The sequence below is a fragment of the Vulpes vulpes genome, chromosome 4 (assembly GCF_048418805.1).
Source record: "Vulpes vulpes isolate BD-2025 chromosome 4, VulVul3, whole genome shotgun sequence".
NCBI classification, from domain to species: Eukaryota; Metazoa; Chordata; class Mammalia; order Carnivora; family Canidae; genus Vulpes; species Vulpes vulpes.
Genome location: NC_132783.1, coordinates 62919592 through 62938374, shown reverse-complemented (window position 1 = coordinate 62938374; position 18783 = coordinate 62919592). Strand labels below are relative to the sequence as shown.

Below are 18783 nucleotides of genomic sequence, written 5' to 3'. Positions count from 1 at the left end.
GATTAGGATAATCCTAAGAGAACATGAGGGCATAGGAACCATAAAATTACCTGTTCTGTCACCTGCCATCTTGAGTATATATAGCCTCAGGTGGCAGTCCTTTCTTCCAGGTTAGTCCTGCTTGTATATATTTAAGGAAAGAGATTTTAGACCCTTGGAGCTTGGAAGTGCTATGATCCCAAGTTCCCCAAATGTGGGAATATTATGGTAACACAACCTGTCCTAAAATGTGTTTCTGGATGCTAAGCAGACAGTAATCTTTTTTTTTTTTTTTTTTAAATTTTTTTTTTTAATTTTTTATTTATTTATGATAGTCACAGAGAGAGAGAGAGAGGCAGAGACACAGGCAGAGGGAGAAGCAGGCTCCATGCACCGGGAGCCCGACGTGGGATTCGATCCCGGGTCTCCGGGATCGCGCCCTGGGCCAAAGGCAGGCACCAAACCGCTGCGCCACCCAGGGATCCCAGCAGACAGTAATCTTAATGTGGATGCTGGGTGGTTGGCTAGGTTCACTCACTAGCTTAGGTGAAGCACTGTCTACGTGGTCATTCAGGGTCATTGATTTAGGTCATGCTTCTGTATTTTAAACTGTCACATGCTCTGGACCATTAGGACTCATCAAAACTAGTTGTTAAAGGTAGGAACATCGAGGCTGAATAGAAGATGGTAATCGGACATTCATATGTATTCCTAAACTCCTGGTATGTAGAGTAACAGATGTGACCTAATCCTACGAGGTTTCCTGGAAGTTGTGGATATTGGTTTGGAATTCAGAAGGATGTAGGAGGGTAAAGTTAAAGGTGGGTTTTCCAGATTGAGGGAATGATTTGGGCAAGGTGGGGACGTGGGGAGGGCAGCCAGAGGATTGCTGGCTTGGCAGGAGTCCAGGTATAAAAGGTGACTGAGGGCTCATTGTGGGGAAGACAGCAGTGACTGTTTCAGAAGGCAGTGGATCCTTGTGGTCGGTGACAGGAAACCAGTGATATAAGTTGTTCTTTGATCCAACCCCCAAGTTTAGCTCTATATTAAAATAGAAAAGGACAAGCATTCTTTTAAATAATCATCTTTTCCTTTTGTTAGTTTTCTACCTCAGGAACAGTAATTACTCTCATGTTGGACCATTGTTTTTAGTTTTCTGTAGTGATAGGGAGTTGGAAGCAGAGAAAAAACAATCTTTTTAATATGCTTTCATTTAGATTCTCAGATTATTTCATTATACTGTTACTTTGATATTAACCACTACTTTGTTGTTTCAAATTCATTTATTAGTTCCAGCTACTAGAGTCTTTTGAGAAATATCTTTCAGTTTTGTATTTTTTTTTTTATCATCCTATAATGTTGTTATGAGCTATTCTAGAACATCAGATGGTTGTAAAGGATTGTTGTTCCATGTTTTCTTAGAGATTGTGGGTCTGTTTTCTGCAAGTTGTGTACTTGTTTTGCGGCAGTATGTTCCCTGGGCTATAGGCATTTCCTTCCATTTGTGAGGCAGTGGCACCATGCTTGCTCTGGTACAATAAGGGTGACTGATTGACTCTTCCCAGTATACCCCTCTGATGCCAACTTGTTTTCCCTTCTGGGCATTAGGCTGTGCTTTATGTTCTCTTGAGATTTCGTTAAATGTATGTTACTGAGGGTTTCTTCCACCTGGTTGAAACTGGGATTTCCACCACTTTTTGGGATGATAGAATCCCAGGTTATGGATATTTTCCCAATTCTCTATGTAGCCCCAGTTTCTGTTAGTTAGCTCTTCTATCCATGGAATTTTCCCCAGCAGCCACTTTTACTAGTAGAAGCAAAATAACCCGCACACTGTCTTTCAGATTTAGATTTTGCCTCAGTCTAGACCCTGGGGATGGAAATGGAATTAGCAGCAGGGCTGTGCTGCTCCTTTCTGCTCTTCTGAAGCCCTGACACAGGGAAGATGCAGAAGGGAGAACATGGTGCAGGTTCACCAAACTGGTCTTTTTAGTGTGAGTGGAGAATAAATGGTAGAATTGTGGCCAGACTGGCATCAGGAATGTGTTATCAGAAGTATGAGTGTTAGGTGTGATTTAAAAGGATTGTAGTTTCTTTTGTTTTTCACTATTTTGAGTTTTAGGCAGACAACTCTGGGAAAGGCTGACATGAAAGGCTAACACCAGTCATGAATCTGAATTAAATCTTTGCCAGAAAGCTAATTCCTCCATGGATTACTGCCCAGAATACTGCTTTTGGGAAACGGGTGGAGACCAAGCTGTGCTGAGCTGGGATGGAAGTCACAGTCACCACACAGCTGGGCAGTCCTTGAGGGTGCCCTAAACTTCTGAAAATTTTGATGCATGGTTTGTCTAAGACCCTAGAGTTTAAGGCAAAAAAGTCATGGCTCAGGTCCCTTGGTTTCCCACCTATGGAATCTGCTCCCCTGTGTCAATATGGCAGTTTTCCTATGTCATTACAGTTCCCAAACATGGGTGGAGGCCAATTTTCCACTTTGCTGGGAGCAAGGGGCAGGAGAGAGGCCTCAGGCCCTGGGGACAGGGTGAGGCTTCAAGCATGCTCAGTTACTTTTCTGAGTGGGACAAAGCAGAAGGTGCTGCTACCAGATAAACTTAAGAGTCTTAGAAGAGAAGTTAGCAGCAGCAGGCTGGGGGAGTGTCTCTGTAGAAAGCAAACCCCGTGGGTTTACTTTTTGATATCCAGGAAGTGTGCAAGAAACAAAGTGTTGAACTGAGGGAGCCACTAATGTTGTCGTACTTTCCTTCCAGATGATCATTTATTGTGATGTTAGAGAATTCAAGGTTGCGGTAAATGGTGTACACAGCCTGGAGTACAAACACAGATTTAAAGAGCTTAGCAATATTGACACGCTGGAAATTGATGGAGATATTCATTTACTGGAAGTAAGGAGCTGGTAGCTGACATGCTTGCTACAAAAACTGAAATACAAAATGTCTTATGTTAACACTGGCTTCGTTAAAATGCATCTATTATATTGTTTATATGTATATTTTGTTAAAATGAACTTGCATAACATGAAATCCTACTAGGTATTCTCAGTCCTTGCCATGCAGTGTGGCTTTGTCTATCTAGCACAGAATAAGGAAATCTGAGGCAACAGTAACTTAGTCATTTTTCAGGCATTTCTGTTCTCTCTCCCACCCCGGCCTCTTCTTTTTAAAATCTGCTTCACATTCAACAAGTATCTATTCATATAGAAGCTAACATATATTGAGCACTTATTTTTTTTGCCAGCAGCGTGCGAGAGCTGGGGATAAATGTATACAGTGGAGCACAATACCACTCTGTTCCTTGTTCTCTTGAGCTCAGAATCCTCTGTGCTCTGCCATCGTGCCACTGACTTTTCTACGGGCATTAACTGCATAAAGGAACCAGAGACAATTACTGAGCTGTGAAGTTACCTCCATACTAATTTACAAGACATTACTTCTCTAGCGATCGCTTTCAAACCCAGAGTTCAGTCATATCCAATAATTAAAGGACTGATGTTGCCTTACATCTGGCAGTTTCCTTTAGCAGGATAAATATCTAGCTCTAACATCATGAAATCTCAACACAGTACAAAGATTACGGCAAACAATGCAGCAAAACAAAACCAATGGTGTTAAAATTAACTTGAGGTCAGTCTATGCCGCCAGTGTCTGTACCAGAAATGCTTTAGAGTAGCTGAATTCAGGGTGAGTCAAGAGGTTTACATGTACTCCAAATAGAAAGTTTAAGGTAGATGATTTCAATCTGTAAAATGTTTATGGGTAACAAAGCAATGTCAAGATTAGATTTCATGACTGTAAAATAGGCGCTATCATGAGGTAGAGAGAGGCAGTATAAAAATCTCTTGCTTGTCTGCATGCAAATAAACTCCACCTCTCTGTTCTAAAGATTGGTCCCTCATTAGCAATGGAGATCAAAACATTGTTCAGTGATTAAAATCAAACCTGTATCAGCAAGTTAAAATTTTGCATTTCTGTAATTTTTTCCTATTATTCTTTGAAGCGAGTTGGCAGTTCTTTGTACAATTCTTACAGGTCAGATCTTGTTACAGGAAATTTCAAACGCTTGGGAGTGGGGAGGTAAAAAAGCTAAGTCAGTTTCATCATTTTATCTTGTTCAGTTGTTGGGCTGAATATGCTGCCAGTGTTTAAGAATATTTTCCTTAAAGATTTTAGTTAGATATTATTTGTACCCATATACTGAAAAGACAACTAGCAATCTGATTTTTTAGAAGTACTCAGTGTAGAAGCTTCTGGCACTTAATTCTTTTCTATTCATGTTAATTTATTATGTTGCGTCTTGCCAAGCTCGTGGGGAGCAGAGTTGGGGTCCTAACTTTCACTGGGAAAACTGAAGAAGGAATCTCCCAGGGGCTTTTCCCTCCATAAAGAACATCAGAGGGCTTGAACGAGATGCAGACTATGGGGCTCTTAAAGGAAAAATAAAAGCCCATATACATCGTTTCCTTTCATTTCTAAACACACTTGATGTTCACTTTTGTGTCATGTGGAGGTATTACTAAAGACATAAAATGGATTCTCTGATGGAAAGAATATAAAATATCAATGTGCTTTGAAAAGAAGCTGTCAGTACTTAGTAATCTTATCAAGACATTTCTTAGATGGGAATGCAGATTCCTAGCAAGCTGTTATCTCTAACACTGCAATTTAGTGTTTTGTCACAATTCTGCACTAAATTTCTACATTAAATTAGAACAAAGAATTTCAAAGTAAACATTCTATGGGACAGTTCTTAGATGCTTTAAGTTTTTAAAAAAGGTGTAAATAAAATGCCTTAAATGCAGATTTAATTTTGAGTTTTTACTTGACATGACATCAGAAATTAGAAAACTTCAAAGCGTTCAAAGCTTTCAAAGAAATCTGAAACCTTCTCATACTAGTAATTCTTCATTACCACCAGTGGAATTCGAACACTTCTAATTCTGGAGGAGTCATGCCACCTTCTGTTTCTGAGCCTTTTCTATTTGTAGGATCTGCCTACACAGCCCACTGCCTCCACACCCCCCAAAGACTGAAGGGTGAAGACAACACAGTCCTAAGTGGGAAATACATTCCAGAACTAATTTCCTCTGTGGTCACACACAAGGCTGAAGTGTCACCTACCCAAAATGAAATGTATGCCAAATAGCTTTATAGTCCAAAGCACCATTGCTGAGTAACTCAATTTTCTTGAGGAATTACCATGAGTGAAATCTCTGACATGGATACCATGTACATAAGACATCCGTTTCCAGGAGAGTTAAGGTTTTACAGTCGAAATGAGGTACTTTTACCTTTGCTCAAATTAAACATATCCATAATACCAGTAACTTCAACCAGAAAAGACTATAACAAATGTTTATTTTTTTTTTATTTTTAAAGATTTATTTATTTATTCATGCGAAGAGAGAGGCAGAGACACAGGCAGAAGGAAAAGCAGGCTCCATGCAAGGGAGCCCGACGGGGGACTCGATCCTGGGTCTCCAGGATCACACCCCGGGCTGCAGGCGACACTAAAGCGCTCCGCCACTGGGGCTGCCCTATAACAAATGTTTAAACAAACACAGCAGTCTGTATAAAAATAGCAGGTATCATTTATTCTTATTACAATTCTGTACAAGTGGCAGGGGAGGCTTCTATAGTAGTACAAACCAGGTGGGACTTTCATAAAGGAGCCTAGACAGGTGACAGGGTACCAAAAGTAATATGGTACCACACCCAAAATAAAAATATGAAAAGTAAATCTGACCTCTGAACAGAGTAAGAAACACCAACACCCCAAAGTTTTAGAAGTAGCTCTGGAGTGGTTCTCCCAGTACAGCTTCCAGTTGCTGAATAGTCTTTTGGCACTGATGTTCTACTTCTTCACATTCATCTGAAAAACAAAAATATAAACTGAATCTTCTGCTTCAATTATCATTAGTCTAATTCTTCATGTCTTCCATTCTCTGGCCATTATTCAGTCAAAAGAGGGCGATGAAACCCATCAGTGCTGCAGAGAGCATCATAGAACCCCTCCTCTGGATGGCCCCTTCCTTTGTTCCCTTCTTAGTCTTTGACTTGGAGCCCCCAAAGTAGCAGTTTGCTAATGAAAATTCCAAATTCCTAGTGATACCCCTCCAGGACGTAAGAAACCAAGATGAATGTACTTTTAGAAAAGCAGTGAACAATTAATATGAAAAAGTGTTTGTCTACCAGCCTCCATCACCCCTGCTTCATCAGATGAGCTGTTCTTTCTCAGGGTACATGGTGGCACTTGTTGGTACATCCAGAACTGCATGAACCGGGATTCAAACCCCGCTTCTACCTGTCACACTCACTTTATCAATTTAATCCTCTAGTTTCTTCATTAAAACAAGGATAATGGCATACAGCCCATCATGAGGATTAAATGAGATCCTCCATGCAGAGCACAGTTGATGTTGGTCATTATTAACAGGCAGCTAATCTACTGCAATTATAATGGCACCAGACATTCTGCTACCATAACCCAATGTCTGGGGAACAAAATTTTCAAGGATATAAATGTACAGATTTAATGAAAAACAATACTGTAGTTTGTTTTTACTATCATAAACACAAAAGTAAAGGTAGTGAAGATTACACTGTAAACAAAGTTTCAATAATCCTGGGGTGGTCACCTACCCTCCCACTCCCCAACAAGAACTCAACCTCCTGTGTCTGCAGAGGGAGATATGGGCAGGTGGAGTACAGAAGCCCCAGGCTTGTCATATACTATCCACATTTCCATTATCACTGGGCACATTTTCACAGAATTTCACTCTATTTCTTAGTAGTTTAGGAATTACCTTCCATCAATTCAGCTAAGAAAGGAATGGACTCTGGTAGCAAGACAATGTAATTCTCCTTTAGTTTTTCAGCCAGTGCTAACACGGTAATCAGAGCAGCAAATCGAACCTGAAAGGGATAAAGAATCTTAAGCAGACTCCACACTGAACACGGTGCCTGATGTGGGGCTCAGTTTCATAACCCTGATCAGGACCTGAGCCGAAACCAAGTCAGACGCTTAACCTGACTGCACCACCCACTCCTACATTTTCCTTAAAAAAAAAAAAAAAAAAAAAAAAAAAAAAAAAAAAGCTATACACAAACTCAAGTGTGTCATTCCAAATTTATGTGCACCGGACTTGCTGGCTCACCTGGCTATCAGAAATGATGCAAGCCTGGCCAAAAAGCATCCCTGGCCACCTCAGACAGGATCCCTCCCTCAGAACTCTGTGTCACTACTACAGTTGTGTGAGGGGCTTGGGCACTGGCTCTGGTCTCATGCTCAGTAGAGAATTAAAAACAATGTATTATGATGTTCTAGTCTGGGAACTTTTTTTTTTTTTTTTAATTAATTTTATGATAGTCACAGAGAGAGAGAGAGAGAGAGGCAGAGACATAGGCAGAAGGAGAAGCAGGCTCCATGCACTGGGAGCCCGATGTGGGACTCGATCCCGGGTCTCCAGGATCGTGCCCTGGGCCAAAGGCAGGCGCCAAACCACTGTGCCACCCCCAGGGATCCCCTAGTCTGGGAACTTAAAAAAAGTTTGGGTACCTCTCAACATGACTAATCTATGACAAGGAATGTAAGCAGTTATTGGGCACTATCAGTGATTCACTTTGAAACCAAAGCTGTACTAGTCCTATTTCCAGTTTTGGAATAATAATTTAAATAATTTTAAAAATATTTGGATACAGCAAAATAACTTATTTAAAAAGCATCTGTAACTACCTATGTTCAAACCAGACTTTCTTGATGTTGTACAATCAAAACTAAACATTAAAATACATGTAATGCTAGAACTTTGTCAAGAACTGCAATTTAAAATTTAGGGGTTTGTGAAAATAGCCTCATTGTCCTAATAAATGTTATGATGAAGTTCAAGTAATAAATCTTTTAGTAAAATTCTGCTTTGGTCTGTTTTATCCACTAAGACTCTTGTATGATAATTAAAGAAATGGTGATTCACTGCTAACCAGTTTGAAAACAATGACACTGAGACATGGAGTTTTAGCTTCTATACATTCTCGCATATGTCATCATTGAGCGGCAACTGCCACTACTTATCTTGCGTTATTCTGGTATCTACAATGGAGATAATACACTGCTCTAACTCAGAGGAACATTCTGTGGACAAACTGAAAGATTGTCTCTGGGAGCACAAGGACATTTAAATGGTGCTTAAGAAACAATTACTTCAGGTTTTTTCAAGATTTAAAAGTATTTAGAAAATGTTAGTACTTGTGTCTAATACACTGTGGAGATTGGAAAAGAACTATTATTTATAAATACCCTTTAAAAAAAAAAATTCTCAGGTTCAATCTTCAGATTGAACAGAGCAACCTCTAGTTCTACAAGACAAGCAGCATGTCCCACCAGTTTACCATGGCCCTATATCCATGACTGCTTTAAGACTGCTTGGGTTGTATGGTGAATACACACAGCTTTGGTACTTGGCAACCAAAGCTCCTACCTTGGGTGAAGAGTCTCTCGTCTTGAGCAAAATCTGGTAGTTCAGTGGTTTCCAAAGAGAGTCATCTGCCATGGCCACTGAAAACTGCGCGATGCAGGGGATCAGGTGCTTCGTCACTCGCTCCTGGAAGTGCACATCCCCTCCTAGCCTGTTTTCCAGCTATGAAGAGGGAAATGAAGACTTTGAGCAACCAATCTCCTTTCTGGGTTTGAAAAAATACCCAATGTGACAGCAACAGGCTCAAAAAACAAGGCATAATTCTAGTACTCTCTAGAGCAAATTTACTACCTTTTGGAACTCAGATTCTCCTAGCCCTTAGCATCACTCCTTTCCCTGCAGCAGAACAGCTGAGAGGAGTTCTTCCATCGAGCAGCCAAGTCCTAAAACATTCTTGATAAATCTAATTTTAGAAATTTAAAAATTAAAAATCTAACCAAGATACCTCGTATTCTGAAAAATTCAAAGTAAAACTTGGTACACGACACTATGAAGAGAAGTTCTATCCATTCAAAATGAAAAATCAATTTTGAAATAAAAATCTCATTAAAAAATGCCTGGAGAAGAAAACCCAGCAGCTATAATTGTAGTAGAAATAAAATCTACTAAACTTTAATAGGGACGGTGGTTTCCACATCATTTGTCAAAAAAGATAGTTCTATTTGGTTACCTGGTCCACCAGGGGCATCATCAAGGCTTCTGCTCTCTCTTTACTGATAAAATGCTGAGTATCAAATAGGAAAATTTTATACAAACAGTTCAAAATAAACTGTAAGAGCAAGCAGCACTTTTCAGGGTCATTGTCAGAGTCAAAAAACGCTTCATCTGTAGATAGGGGAGAGTAAAAGGGAAAAAAAAAAACCACAACTGATTTTCATAATTTAATCTCCAATGTTTACATTCAAATCACTTTTAACACCACAAACAGAAGGGTATTTCTAAAACAGTACATAAATCAATCAGGATGAAGGCACATGAATAGCTCAGATAAGTGACTCCTTTAAGAGTTAAGATTCTCAGTTAAGATCACTTAGTTTGCCAAGTTCAATTAGTGGCTGTCAAGTCAGCTGTTCATCAGCCATAAGGAATATACCAATCTGAACAATTTACAGTTAGTTTCAATAACTGACAGTAATGCCCATGTATTGTGTTCTCCCAAGTTAGTCAATGGATCATAGCATTTTTCATTACCCTGAAACAAACACTTCAATGCCTGTCAACTATGAAGTAAAAACTTCACCTTCCTTATCCTTACCATACTTCCTGTACCCTGCGTGAGGAACAACAAAGCGAAGTTGTCAACTGAACTGGAGTCAGCTACCAACCTGTTTTGGAGATGTTCACCTGGTTCAAGGTGTCAGCAAAAGGCTTTACCAAGTGGCCAGCAAACAGAGTAAAAAGCCCTTTTAGTTTTTCAGCAATGCAATCCGCCAAATTGTAAAACGTCAATAGTCTGTCCTTAGGGGCATCCTCTGTTTTAGCCCAATCAAACAGCTGAAATGATAAAACAGTATTATTCTACATACATTGTAACATTTATATATGAGTACAAAGGAGATGTGGAAGAAACAAGCTTACCTTGAAGAAAAGGGGCCTAAATGTGACTTCAGAAAGTTTTACAACCATGGCTACTAGACAGTCAATGATAAAATTTTCTGTTTTTCCAATTTCTTCCAGATCACTCTGAAAACAAAAGACCTGACTTATTAGCCAGTTTACTAACAACATCTGGCTCTAAATAACTTTTGGAAGTAAAACAGGTTATATGGCTAGATTGTTCTCTGGTTCTTAAATAGGTAGGTAACTTTAGAATTTGGGAAAGTAGAAATAAGCTTACTTCAGAATGCTGTGCTCGGAAGTCCAGGGCTTCCAAGAAAAATATGGTTAGCTGAGACTGATGGGAGGTGAGCTCTTCCTTCTTCATGATCCCAATGTGCTCTTGCAAGATGCTCATAAATGGACCCATGTGGTTCTACCAGTAATACAGTAAAGAGATGTGCCAATTTTTAATATTCTTATAGATCGTTAATACAATCATCAAGGAATTAAATAACCATCCTCTGCTAAGTGAAAACTTAAAAAAAATTCAGTACCATATCTTCTTTCCCCAAAGTCTAAAACCCAGTATGATCTAACCTTCCAGTTCTTCTCAATTTGCTTGTACGTTTTATTGATTGCTGGCAGTAAGACTCGGGGTGAGAGTGTGGTAGCCAGTGTCTTCTTAAGGGATGTGACACGGACATTAGCTTGTGAGGCAGAACCCATTTCACTAGTGATTTTCTCCAAATGAACCACCTACAGGAATATAAAAAGAAAGATCAAAGCCAGTATGGGAACTGACATCATCTGAACACTTACAGAAATCAATTCAGATGCCAGCTTCACACAGAATTCCTTTTAAAACCATCCTTGAACATCTGAAGATAAAAATGAACAGATGCCTCTTTCCCAAGGGGGAGTCAGGGATGTAGGTAAATGATAGAAGGCAAAAGGACACAGAACATTCAGACTGATTTTTTTCTTTTTCTTTTTTTAGAGGAATCCAGAGACCACAAGAAGAGTCGAGTTCTTTTTTACTAAAAAAAAAAATCTAGAAAGCTCCTCAGATGTAGTGGTCCTTTTCTGTAAGATGTCTACTTTTAAGCCCTGGCTATAGAATGTGTGAATCAGCTAAATAATTTTCATCATGGCAGTTAAGGTTCCTAACCTCATAAATGGCAAATGACCGATAAAATAGAACAAGGATCATTCTGGGGCATTTTCAGTTAGAAATGCCACTTGCCCAGTGCCTGTCTGCCAGCTATCCACCGAACTGCAATACAAGAATTCTACTCAAAAAGTTACCTTAGGATTAAAAATCCCTTCATGTTGAAGCAAACAGGGCACACTAGTTTCTGCAAAAAGTAATAAAAGGCAGCTCTCTACCAGCCCAATGCCAAAAATCTCAAGGAGGGGAGGGGAAGAAGAAAGGCAAAGACATTTTATAAAAATCAAAAAAGAGATGAGCCTTAGAAGAAAGCAATAACCATACTGATGTCAGAATCAAGCAGGTGGGAGGATAGGAGAGAGAAAGGCACATGTTTTTACTAAAAAGCAAGATAGCTTTTCAGAAATAAAAACCTTCTTGCCAAACAGAAACTGAAAACTTAAAAAACAAGTAAAATCATCAGATCTCCAACTCCCCCCCCACCCCCATAACGATGCTGAGGTCACTGTGCTCACCTGAGACAGGACCCCTTCCAGGTAAGGGCTGATGAAGTGTGGGAGGGTCTCCACAACCTTATGCAGGGCTGCCAGAGCACTGAGCAGATAGACCTCACCAGAGAGCAGCTCGCTGGTGTTCTTCATTCTTGTCAGCAATGACGGCATCAGGCTAGAATTAAGGAACAAGAGGTATCGAGTAACAATTAAGAAGAGACAGAGAATGGAAAAGTCATGAAAAAAATCCAAACTGTGCCTGCCACATCACTCCATGGTAACAGCCTACAAAACGGTGTCAACACATTTTATGACACTAAGAGCAAGAAATCTCCTGATACCCAGTCGTGCAGTCGTTTTTAAAAGTACCAAGGTCTTCAATCTAATACTTGCTACGTGTCAGGCACTGTGTGAAAAATCTCGCATGCATGGCACCCCCCCAGATTCCCACGCAGTGGGTATTCTCTTGGTGTCAGAGACGGCAAAGCTCTAACAGACAAAGTAACCTGCCAGGGCTGCACAGCTAATCAATCCCAAAGCCAAGGAGAAAGTCAGGAGCATAAGCTTTTGCCCAAACAGCTGAGCCCCTCTAGAGAGGCTTCACCTATCACTTCCCAGTTATAGCTGGCCAAAGTGGAGTGCAAACAGGGGCACAACAAACATAAAGGGAAATGATAATGTTGTGGGTTTTAGCTTGAAGATCACATCTTTAACAAATCTAATCTTTTGCAACTTCTACTTAGAAGCAAAAAAGTTGTTAAGGTATTATTTTTCAATTTGTACCAGACACCCAACTTGATGGTTCTGGTCCCAGGTCCCAGTCAGCATACCTGGGAAGCTGAGGGATGGCCAGCGCTTCCAGGGTGGAGGCCACCTCTGCCACGCACAGCAGGGCACTTCCCAAGACATTCTTCTCTTCCTTTGTTTCGGGTGCAATTAGTTTCACAGCAGCATTCAGCACCGGGACAAAATGCCCTGGATTTTCTGCACCAAAATTCTTGCATAAAAGCTTCAGGGTATACAATGCTGTCTGTCTGTTTATTGCTTGTTCTTCTACCATCTTTTTATGCTGTACAATGGCCAAAAGGACTGGAACCAATTTCAGGAAACGATAAACCTGAAAAGATCAGCCAAAATTTTCAAATGATTAAAGCTCCAAAAAAAAAAATACTGGTTCACTTTTCCATTTTCACAGTTTGAGACTGCCTAAATGGAAATCAGACCAAAGGTCCTATGCCACACAATTACACACAAGCAACCGTCTCCCCATCTGTTTACCACCAAGCCAGTGTATTGTGCTTGTGACCAATTTTGGACATTTATATAAAGTACCCTACCCGTCTGGAGTAAAAGATTAAAATTATGCTGCAGCTAAGACAACATATGGTCCATATTATCAAGAATTTCATTAGGCTGAGATTCCATTCTAAGAACTCTTATCACAATTCCCATTTGAATTAACATCACATTTTAGAAACACACCTCATGGCATTATATTTAGATAATGATATACTTACTTAAATTATCCCACTGGACAAACTTAAGGGAGTTAAATGCAGCTCTTTGATAAAGCAAAGAATGGTAAACGGGTCTGACACACAGTCTTCACTTACAATTTTCTTTTTCCAGGACGTATTCTGCTGTAGCTTATTGTTCAAAAGATCCAATGCTTTCCGGCGGACAGATGGCAGTGGGTTACCCAGCAGTCCTTTGATCACAGCAATGAATGTCTCTGTGGGCAGCAAGGCATTGACCTACACAGCAGTTTCACATTGAACAAAAAAATTTTTTAAAAAGGAAGATCCATTCAGATTAAGACAGATTTCTATTCACTGCATAGGTTGTAGGTTCCAGGCATTTTGAGGTCCTTTTATTTCTTAAAACACTAATCTTTCAGGTAGGCATTACTAATCACGTTCACTTAAAAAAGAAAAAAGCCAAAAAACCTGATGCTGAGTAAGTGAACTGCTTTGTAGCTAGATTTCAAACAGCAATTCAAATGTCAAGGCCAGTGATATTTCTAATATCCCATGTACTCTACCTAAAGAGGTATTTTTCTCTTATTCCACTTGAATAAAGTAGAACATAATACAGTATTAGACCACTGACTTTTTTTTTTTTTTTAACTTTTATTTATTTATGATAGTCACAGAGAGAGAGAGAGAGAGGCAGAGACACAGGCGGAGGGAGAAGCAGGCTCCATGCACCGGGAGCCCGACGTGGGATTCGATCCCGGGTCTCCAGGATCGCGCCCTGGGCCAAAGGCAGGCGCCAAACCGCTGCGCCACCCAGGGATCCCACCACTGACTATTTAATAAAGTATATTTACAAAGGCACATGCACTTATAACTGGTAGGGAAACAATCATTTTTCAGATGAATTTCTTTCTAGCCATCAAAAAATTCTTTCCAAGAAAAAAACGTGAGCAACATTATATTAAGAAAAGCCTATTGCTAAGTTTATTCTTAAAGTAAAACTTTATATGTCAAATAGTTCCACAATGACATAAACACAGTGGCTGGGGGGAAATGAAAGCGTACCTTATCTAACATGTCGTAAGCTTTACTCAGCAGTGCCCGCCAAAACTTCACAGTTAGCTTGTCTGCATTTTTCTCCACAGACTGTGCTACTGTGTTAATATAGCCAAGAACGGTTTCTAGTAACCTAAAACAAAGGAGATCCACATGAGAGTTTTGTGCACTATTCTTCCAGCTTTTTGATAGAAAGTTGGAAATTATTTTCAAGTCAAAAAAAAAAAAAAAAAGTAACATACCTCTGTTCAAGGCCTTTTAAAACCTGAGGACCACCACTTTCAACCATCTAATTTATAAAAAAAAGTCATTAGAACAGTATGAAAGCTAGTAATGGTAGGTGCAGTGAAACTCAGCTAAGACAATTCAATTCAAACTTCTTAGGGGCTGTTTCTGACATTACAATTTAATCAGGTTCAGTTCGTCCCCACCATATTGTAGCAACTCCATTCCCCTTAGTTTAATTCTTCTATCCATGTTAATGATAACTCTATAGATACTTCTGACATCTGTAAAGCACTACAAAGATTCAGAAAAATACAGCTATCTATACTCATTTACTCACTAATCTTATGAAGCGCTTCCCTTAGCTCTTAGCTAATTTTAAGACATGAAACACTATAGACACAGGTGTAGCCCCCTATGTATCTCTCCCTCTTTCCTTCTTCTGGTACCCCCAGCCTCACATACTTGAACCTGCCATTAAATGTTGTCAGAGTACACAGCAGTTAGCAACATGCTTTTCTGGAACATGGGAGTTCTGAGGTCTGTCTTTGGGGATTCATGTCAACTTAGTGCTCATTTAACTGCACTCTGTGCTTCCTGCACATAGCCACAGAACACACTGTGGCTGACCTGCTCATCCACCTCTGTTCACTGTGGAGGTTTTGTTTATGTCCATTTCTTCTGTTAGTAAGAATGGTAAAAAAAAAAAAAAAAAAAAAAAAAAGTTTTTGTATGTGTCCTTGAACAAACAGGCACGTTTCTGTAGAGCATATACCCAAGAAAGAGAAGGGCTAGATCAGAAGAGATGTGCGTCTCTGATTGGACTGGAGACTGCTTTCTCAAGTGGCTATCTGGAGACATTATCCATTTCTGTGGACACAAATAACTGTGTCCCCACAGCCTTGACACTTCTTGGTATTAAGAGCTTTTAAATTTTTGCCAGTTTGATGGACATCATAGTGGCATCCCACTTGATCTGCAATTTCCTTGCTAGGGAAGGTTATTTTGTTGTATATTAATTGGCCATTTGTGATTCCTCTTTAGTGAATTCATGTTCTCTGCTAGATGTTCTAATAGGAACTGAATTTATCAACTAATTATTTTATGTCTGTGGCTTTCTTTTCCTTTTGTTTATGGTGGCTTTTTGTTGAACTGAACTTTTAAAGAAATTCTTCACTAATCTCTGGTCAAAATGTTATTTTCTTCTAAGTGTTCCTTTTCACACTGAAATACATTTTTAATCTACCTAAAATTGTCTTTTGTGTACAGTGTGAGATCAGTCTTCTTTCCCCAAATGGAAAGCAAATCATGCCAGTTCTAGTTATTGGACAGTTCTCTTTCTCCAACTACTCTCTAATGCCACTGCCACATTACCACATTTCTTACATGCACATAGGTGTGTGTCCAGACAGACTTCAGTAATACTGACCCATCTAACTGCTCTTACACCACCACTGTCCTTGGCAAGCTGATATGGAGCACTGTCCACACTAATCCCTATCAAGCAAGCTTGCAAAACTAATTATTAGTTCTAGGAGTTTTCTTACACTTCATTCTTTTGCTCAACAGAAACAGCAACACGACAGGACATCTTTGTTCTGGACTTTATAATGTCTGTCTCATTATGAAGTGTGAAATAAACCAGTTTCTGGTATCTTCCTTAGACCAAGGAAATTCCCATCCATCTTAGATGCTAAGAGGATTTTTTCTTAAATCATAAATAAGTATTGAATTCATCGAATTATTTCTCTATAAATACTTAAATTATCATATGGTTTCCCCGTTGACCTGCTCATGCAGTAGACACAGAACAGACTTTCTAATGTTCAAACACTCTGATGTTCCCAATTCTTCCTTCTCTTTGTTTTGTTTCTGTATTTCCTTCTTCCTCTCTGTGTGTAAAGGTTAACACACAAACAGGAAAGCATATAAATCACATGTATAGAAACTTATTGTATGCAGGTAAAGAAAGAGCCTATAATTACACACTTCAGAATCCTTCCTCTATTTGACCCCCATTACTACCCTTTTCTTCCTTCCCAAAGGTAAACACTGTCCTTACTTCTAAAACCACAGATTTGTTTTGCCTGTCTTTAAACTTTATACAACTGGAATTAAGGTATATTCTTTTGTGTCCGCCTGCTTTCTTTTAACATTATCTTTATCAGATTCACTCATGTCCATTTATGATGACAGACACTTTATCCACTCCACTGCTGACAGACACCTGGGTTGTTTCCAATTCTAGGCTACCACAAATATTACTATTATGTGTTCTTATCAATGTGTCTTAACATGTGTGCTAAATATATGCTCATATATTTCTGTTGGGTATGCAGGCATACCTCAGAGATACAGAGAGTTCAGTTCTAGACCACCACTGTAAAGTACACAATAAAGTGAGTCAAATGAATTTTCTAGTTTCCCAATGCATATAGAAGTTATATTTATGCTAACTGTAGTCTATTACATGTGCAAAAGTGTTATATCTAAAAAAAAATACATACTTTAAAAAAAATACCTTATTGCTAAAATATGCTAACCATCATCTGAGCTCTCAGCAAGTCATAATCATTTATCACAGATCACCATAACAAATAGAATGAAAAAGTTTGAAATACTGTGAGAACTACCAAAATGTGAGACATGAAGTGATCAATTGCTGTTGGAAAAATGGTGCTGGGAGACTTGTGTGATGCCACAAGCCTACAATTTGTAAAAAAACAAAACAAAACAAAAAAAAACCCACACACCATCTGAGAAGTACAGTAAAACAAGGTATACCTGTGTACAACTTGAGAATGGAAATAGTCGAAGGATTTATATATATATGTACAACCTAAACAGATCACACCAGTTTATGGTAAATTCTACCATTTTCTTCCTATTATCTTTAAAGACTAGCCTCATGTTTTTATATTTGCCAATCTCTTTTTTACTAATTTAAAAGATAGTTCCCTTCAGAAAAAATAATTTTATCATAAATACATTTAAAGAACACATCACCTTTCTGATAAAATGGCTGGAAGCCAGGAGCTGAGACATGAAGGACACTGACAAAAACTTCAAATGCCGCAGTTGCTTGTTAGTGTGAGTGTCTATGTTAAAAATCTGTAGCATTTGTTCTTGTGATTCACTTTTAGTTGATACCGCTTTGGGAACAGCTTCTGAAAAAGAACAATAAGACAAGTGACCTCACTCATCTTCAAGTGGAATCTTTAGAAAAGATATAATGAGCATGGTACATGGGATATAATTTTCTGAGAGGAATTGGTGAATCTGTCACAGCCATTTCCTCCCCTTCTGAATTAGTGAAAGATGTGTATTTATTGACAAAATATCCAAGAGCCCCAAGAAGAGAGCATATAAGACAAAAACAAAACAGAAAAAGACCAGGGCAACTGAGACAAGCAAATGAAAGAAAAAGGTATTACAAAAGGTATCTTGAAATGTTGCCTCCATCCCTAATCCGGAAGCCTAAGAGGTATTGATTTGGTGGCCCACAACAGACTGAAGGAGGGTCATCTCTAGCCTTCAATGTTTAAAAGTTCATAGATGTATGTCCTAAAACTTTGCAGATTCTCTTATCCAAATTTATCTAATATAAAGGGGTTTCTAATATAAAGGTGCAGTAACTGGGAGTTCAGTGGGCCACTTAGAAAACGCTGTGCTGGAGAGTGACTCAAACTGAAGACTTCCTTCATAAATAGGTCACTACATATAGCTTTCCAGGCTGGTCTGCCCTGCCAGACCCAAGCAGACCATAGGATCAGACAAGCTGCTGCCTGGCCAAAACAGCTAGCCATCCAGAAAACAGTCCCCATGAAGCCCTTAGTATCTTCCTTCCGATGCTTCCTGCTGCTCTGTTTCAAAGAACAGAGAACTACGAACACATCAAACCCTTTCTCAAACCAGTCTCATTGGTACTGCCATGAATGGAATTTTTTTCAAGACTCACATATACAATAAAATTTTAATATTTAGTCACCAAAGTTGTGTTACCTGTTTTTTTTTTCTTCCTGTAAGTGTCTTCACAAATATTTTAGTAGGAAGAGACAGCTAGTAAGTTCCTGCTAATTGCTGTCATTTTACTATAATTCACAATGTACACCTGTGAACACTCCACGGCCAACATATCCGCACAAAAACAGAGAAGAATGAAAGCCAATGTGTGAGGAGAGGCAAACAGAAGTCCTACTTTCTATTTTCCATAAGGATTTGGGAAAACACACAATCATACACTTAAATTAAAAATTATTAAGCTACTTACAAAAAACCCTTCTAAAGCTGTATTATGTGCTCCAAGGATAACCTGCATGGTCTTCTGCTTCTCTTGAGCTTTCAGATTAAACAATAACTAAC

General features: G+C 39.1%; 2 protein-coding genes across 11 annotated transcripts in view; one reads left to right on the top strand and one right to left on the bottom strand.

Moving 5' to 3' along the window:
* LGALS8 (galectin 8) overlaps positions 1-4794 on the top strand; it is a 30065-nt gene extending 25271 nt beyond the window's left edge. For all 8 annotated transcript variants that reach the window (XM_026008737.2, XM_026008734.2, XM_026008735.2 and 5 more), the window contains one exon: positions 2748-4794. In XM_026008737.2, the coding sequence (XP_025864522.1) occupies positions 2748-2897 (150 nt within the window). In that variant the 3' untranslated portion in view covers positions 2898-4794. The remainder of the gene's footprint in view (positions 1-2747) is intronic.
* A 768-nt stretch (positions 4795-5562) lies between these two features.
* HEATR1 (HEAT repeat containing 1) overlaps positions 5563-18783 on the bottom strand; it is a 45400-nt gene continuing 32179 nt past the window's right edge. For all 3 annotated transcript variants that reach the window (XM_072755911.1, XM_026008730.2, XM_072755912.1), the window contains 14 exons: positions 17428-17588; positions 14439-14485; positions 14206-14329; positions 13279-13419; positions 12496-12782; positions 11690-11840; positions 10604-10762; positions 10305-10439; positions 10046-10150; positions 9793-9961; positions 9138-9292; positions 8471-8629; positions 6800-6908; positions 5563-5865 (listed from right to left, as the gene is read on the bottom strand). In XM_072755911.1, the coding sequence (XP_072612012.1) occupies positions 5777-5865; positions 6800-6908; positions 8471-8629; positions 9138-9292; positions 9793-9961; positions 10046-10150; positions 10305-10439; positions 10604-10762; positions 11690-11840; positions 12496-12782; positions 13279-13419; positions 14206-14329; positions 14439-14485; positions 17428-17588 (1991 nt within the window). In that variant the 3' untranslated portion in view covers positions 5563-5776. The remainder of the gene's footprint in view (positions 5866-6799; positions 6909-8470; positions 8630-9137; positions 9293-9792; positions 9962-10045; positions 10151-10304; positions 10440-10603; positions 10763-11689; positions 11841-12495; positions 12783-13278; positions 13420-14205; positions 14330-14438; positions 14486-17427; positions 17589-18783) is intronic.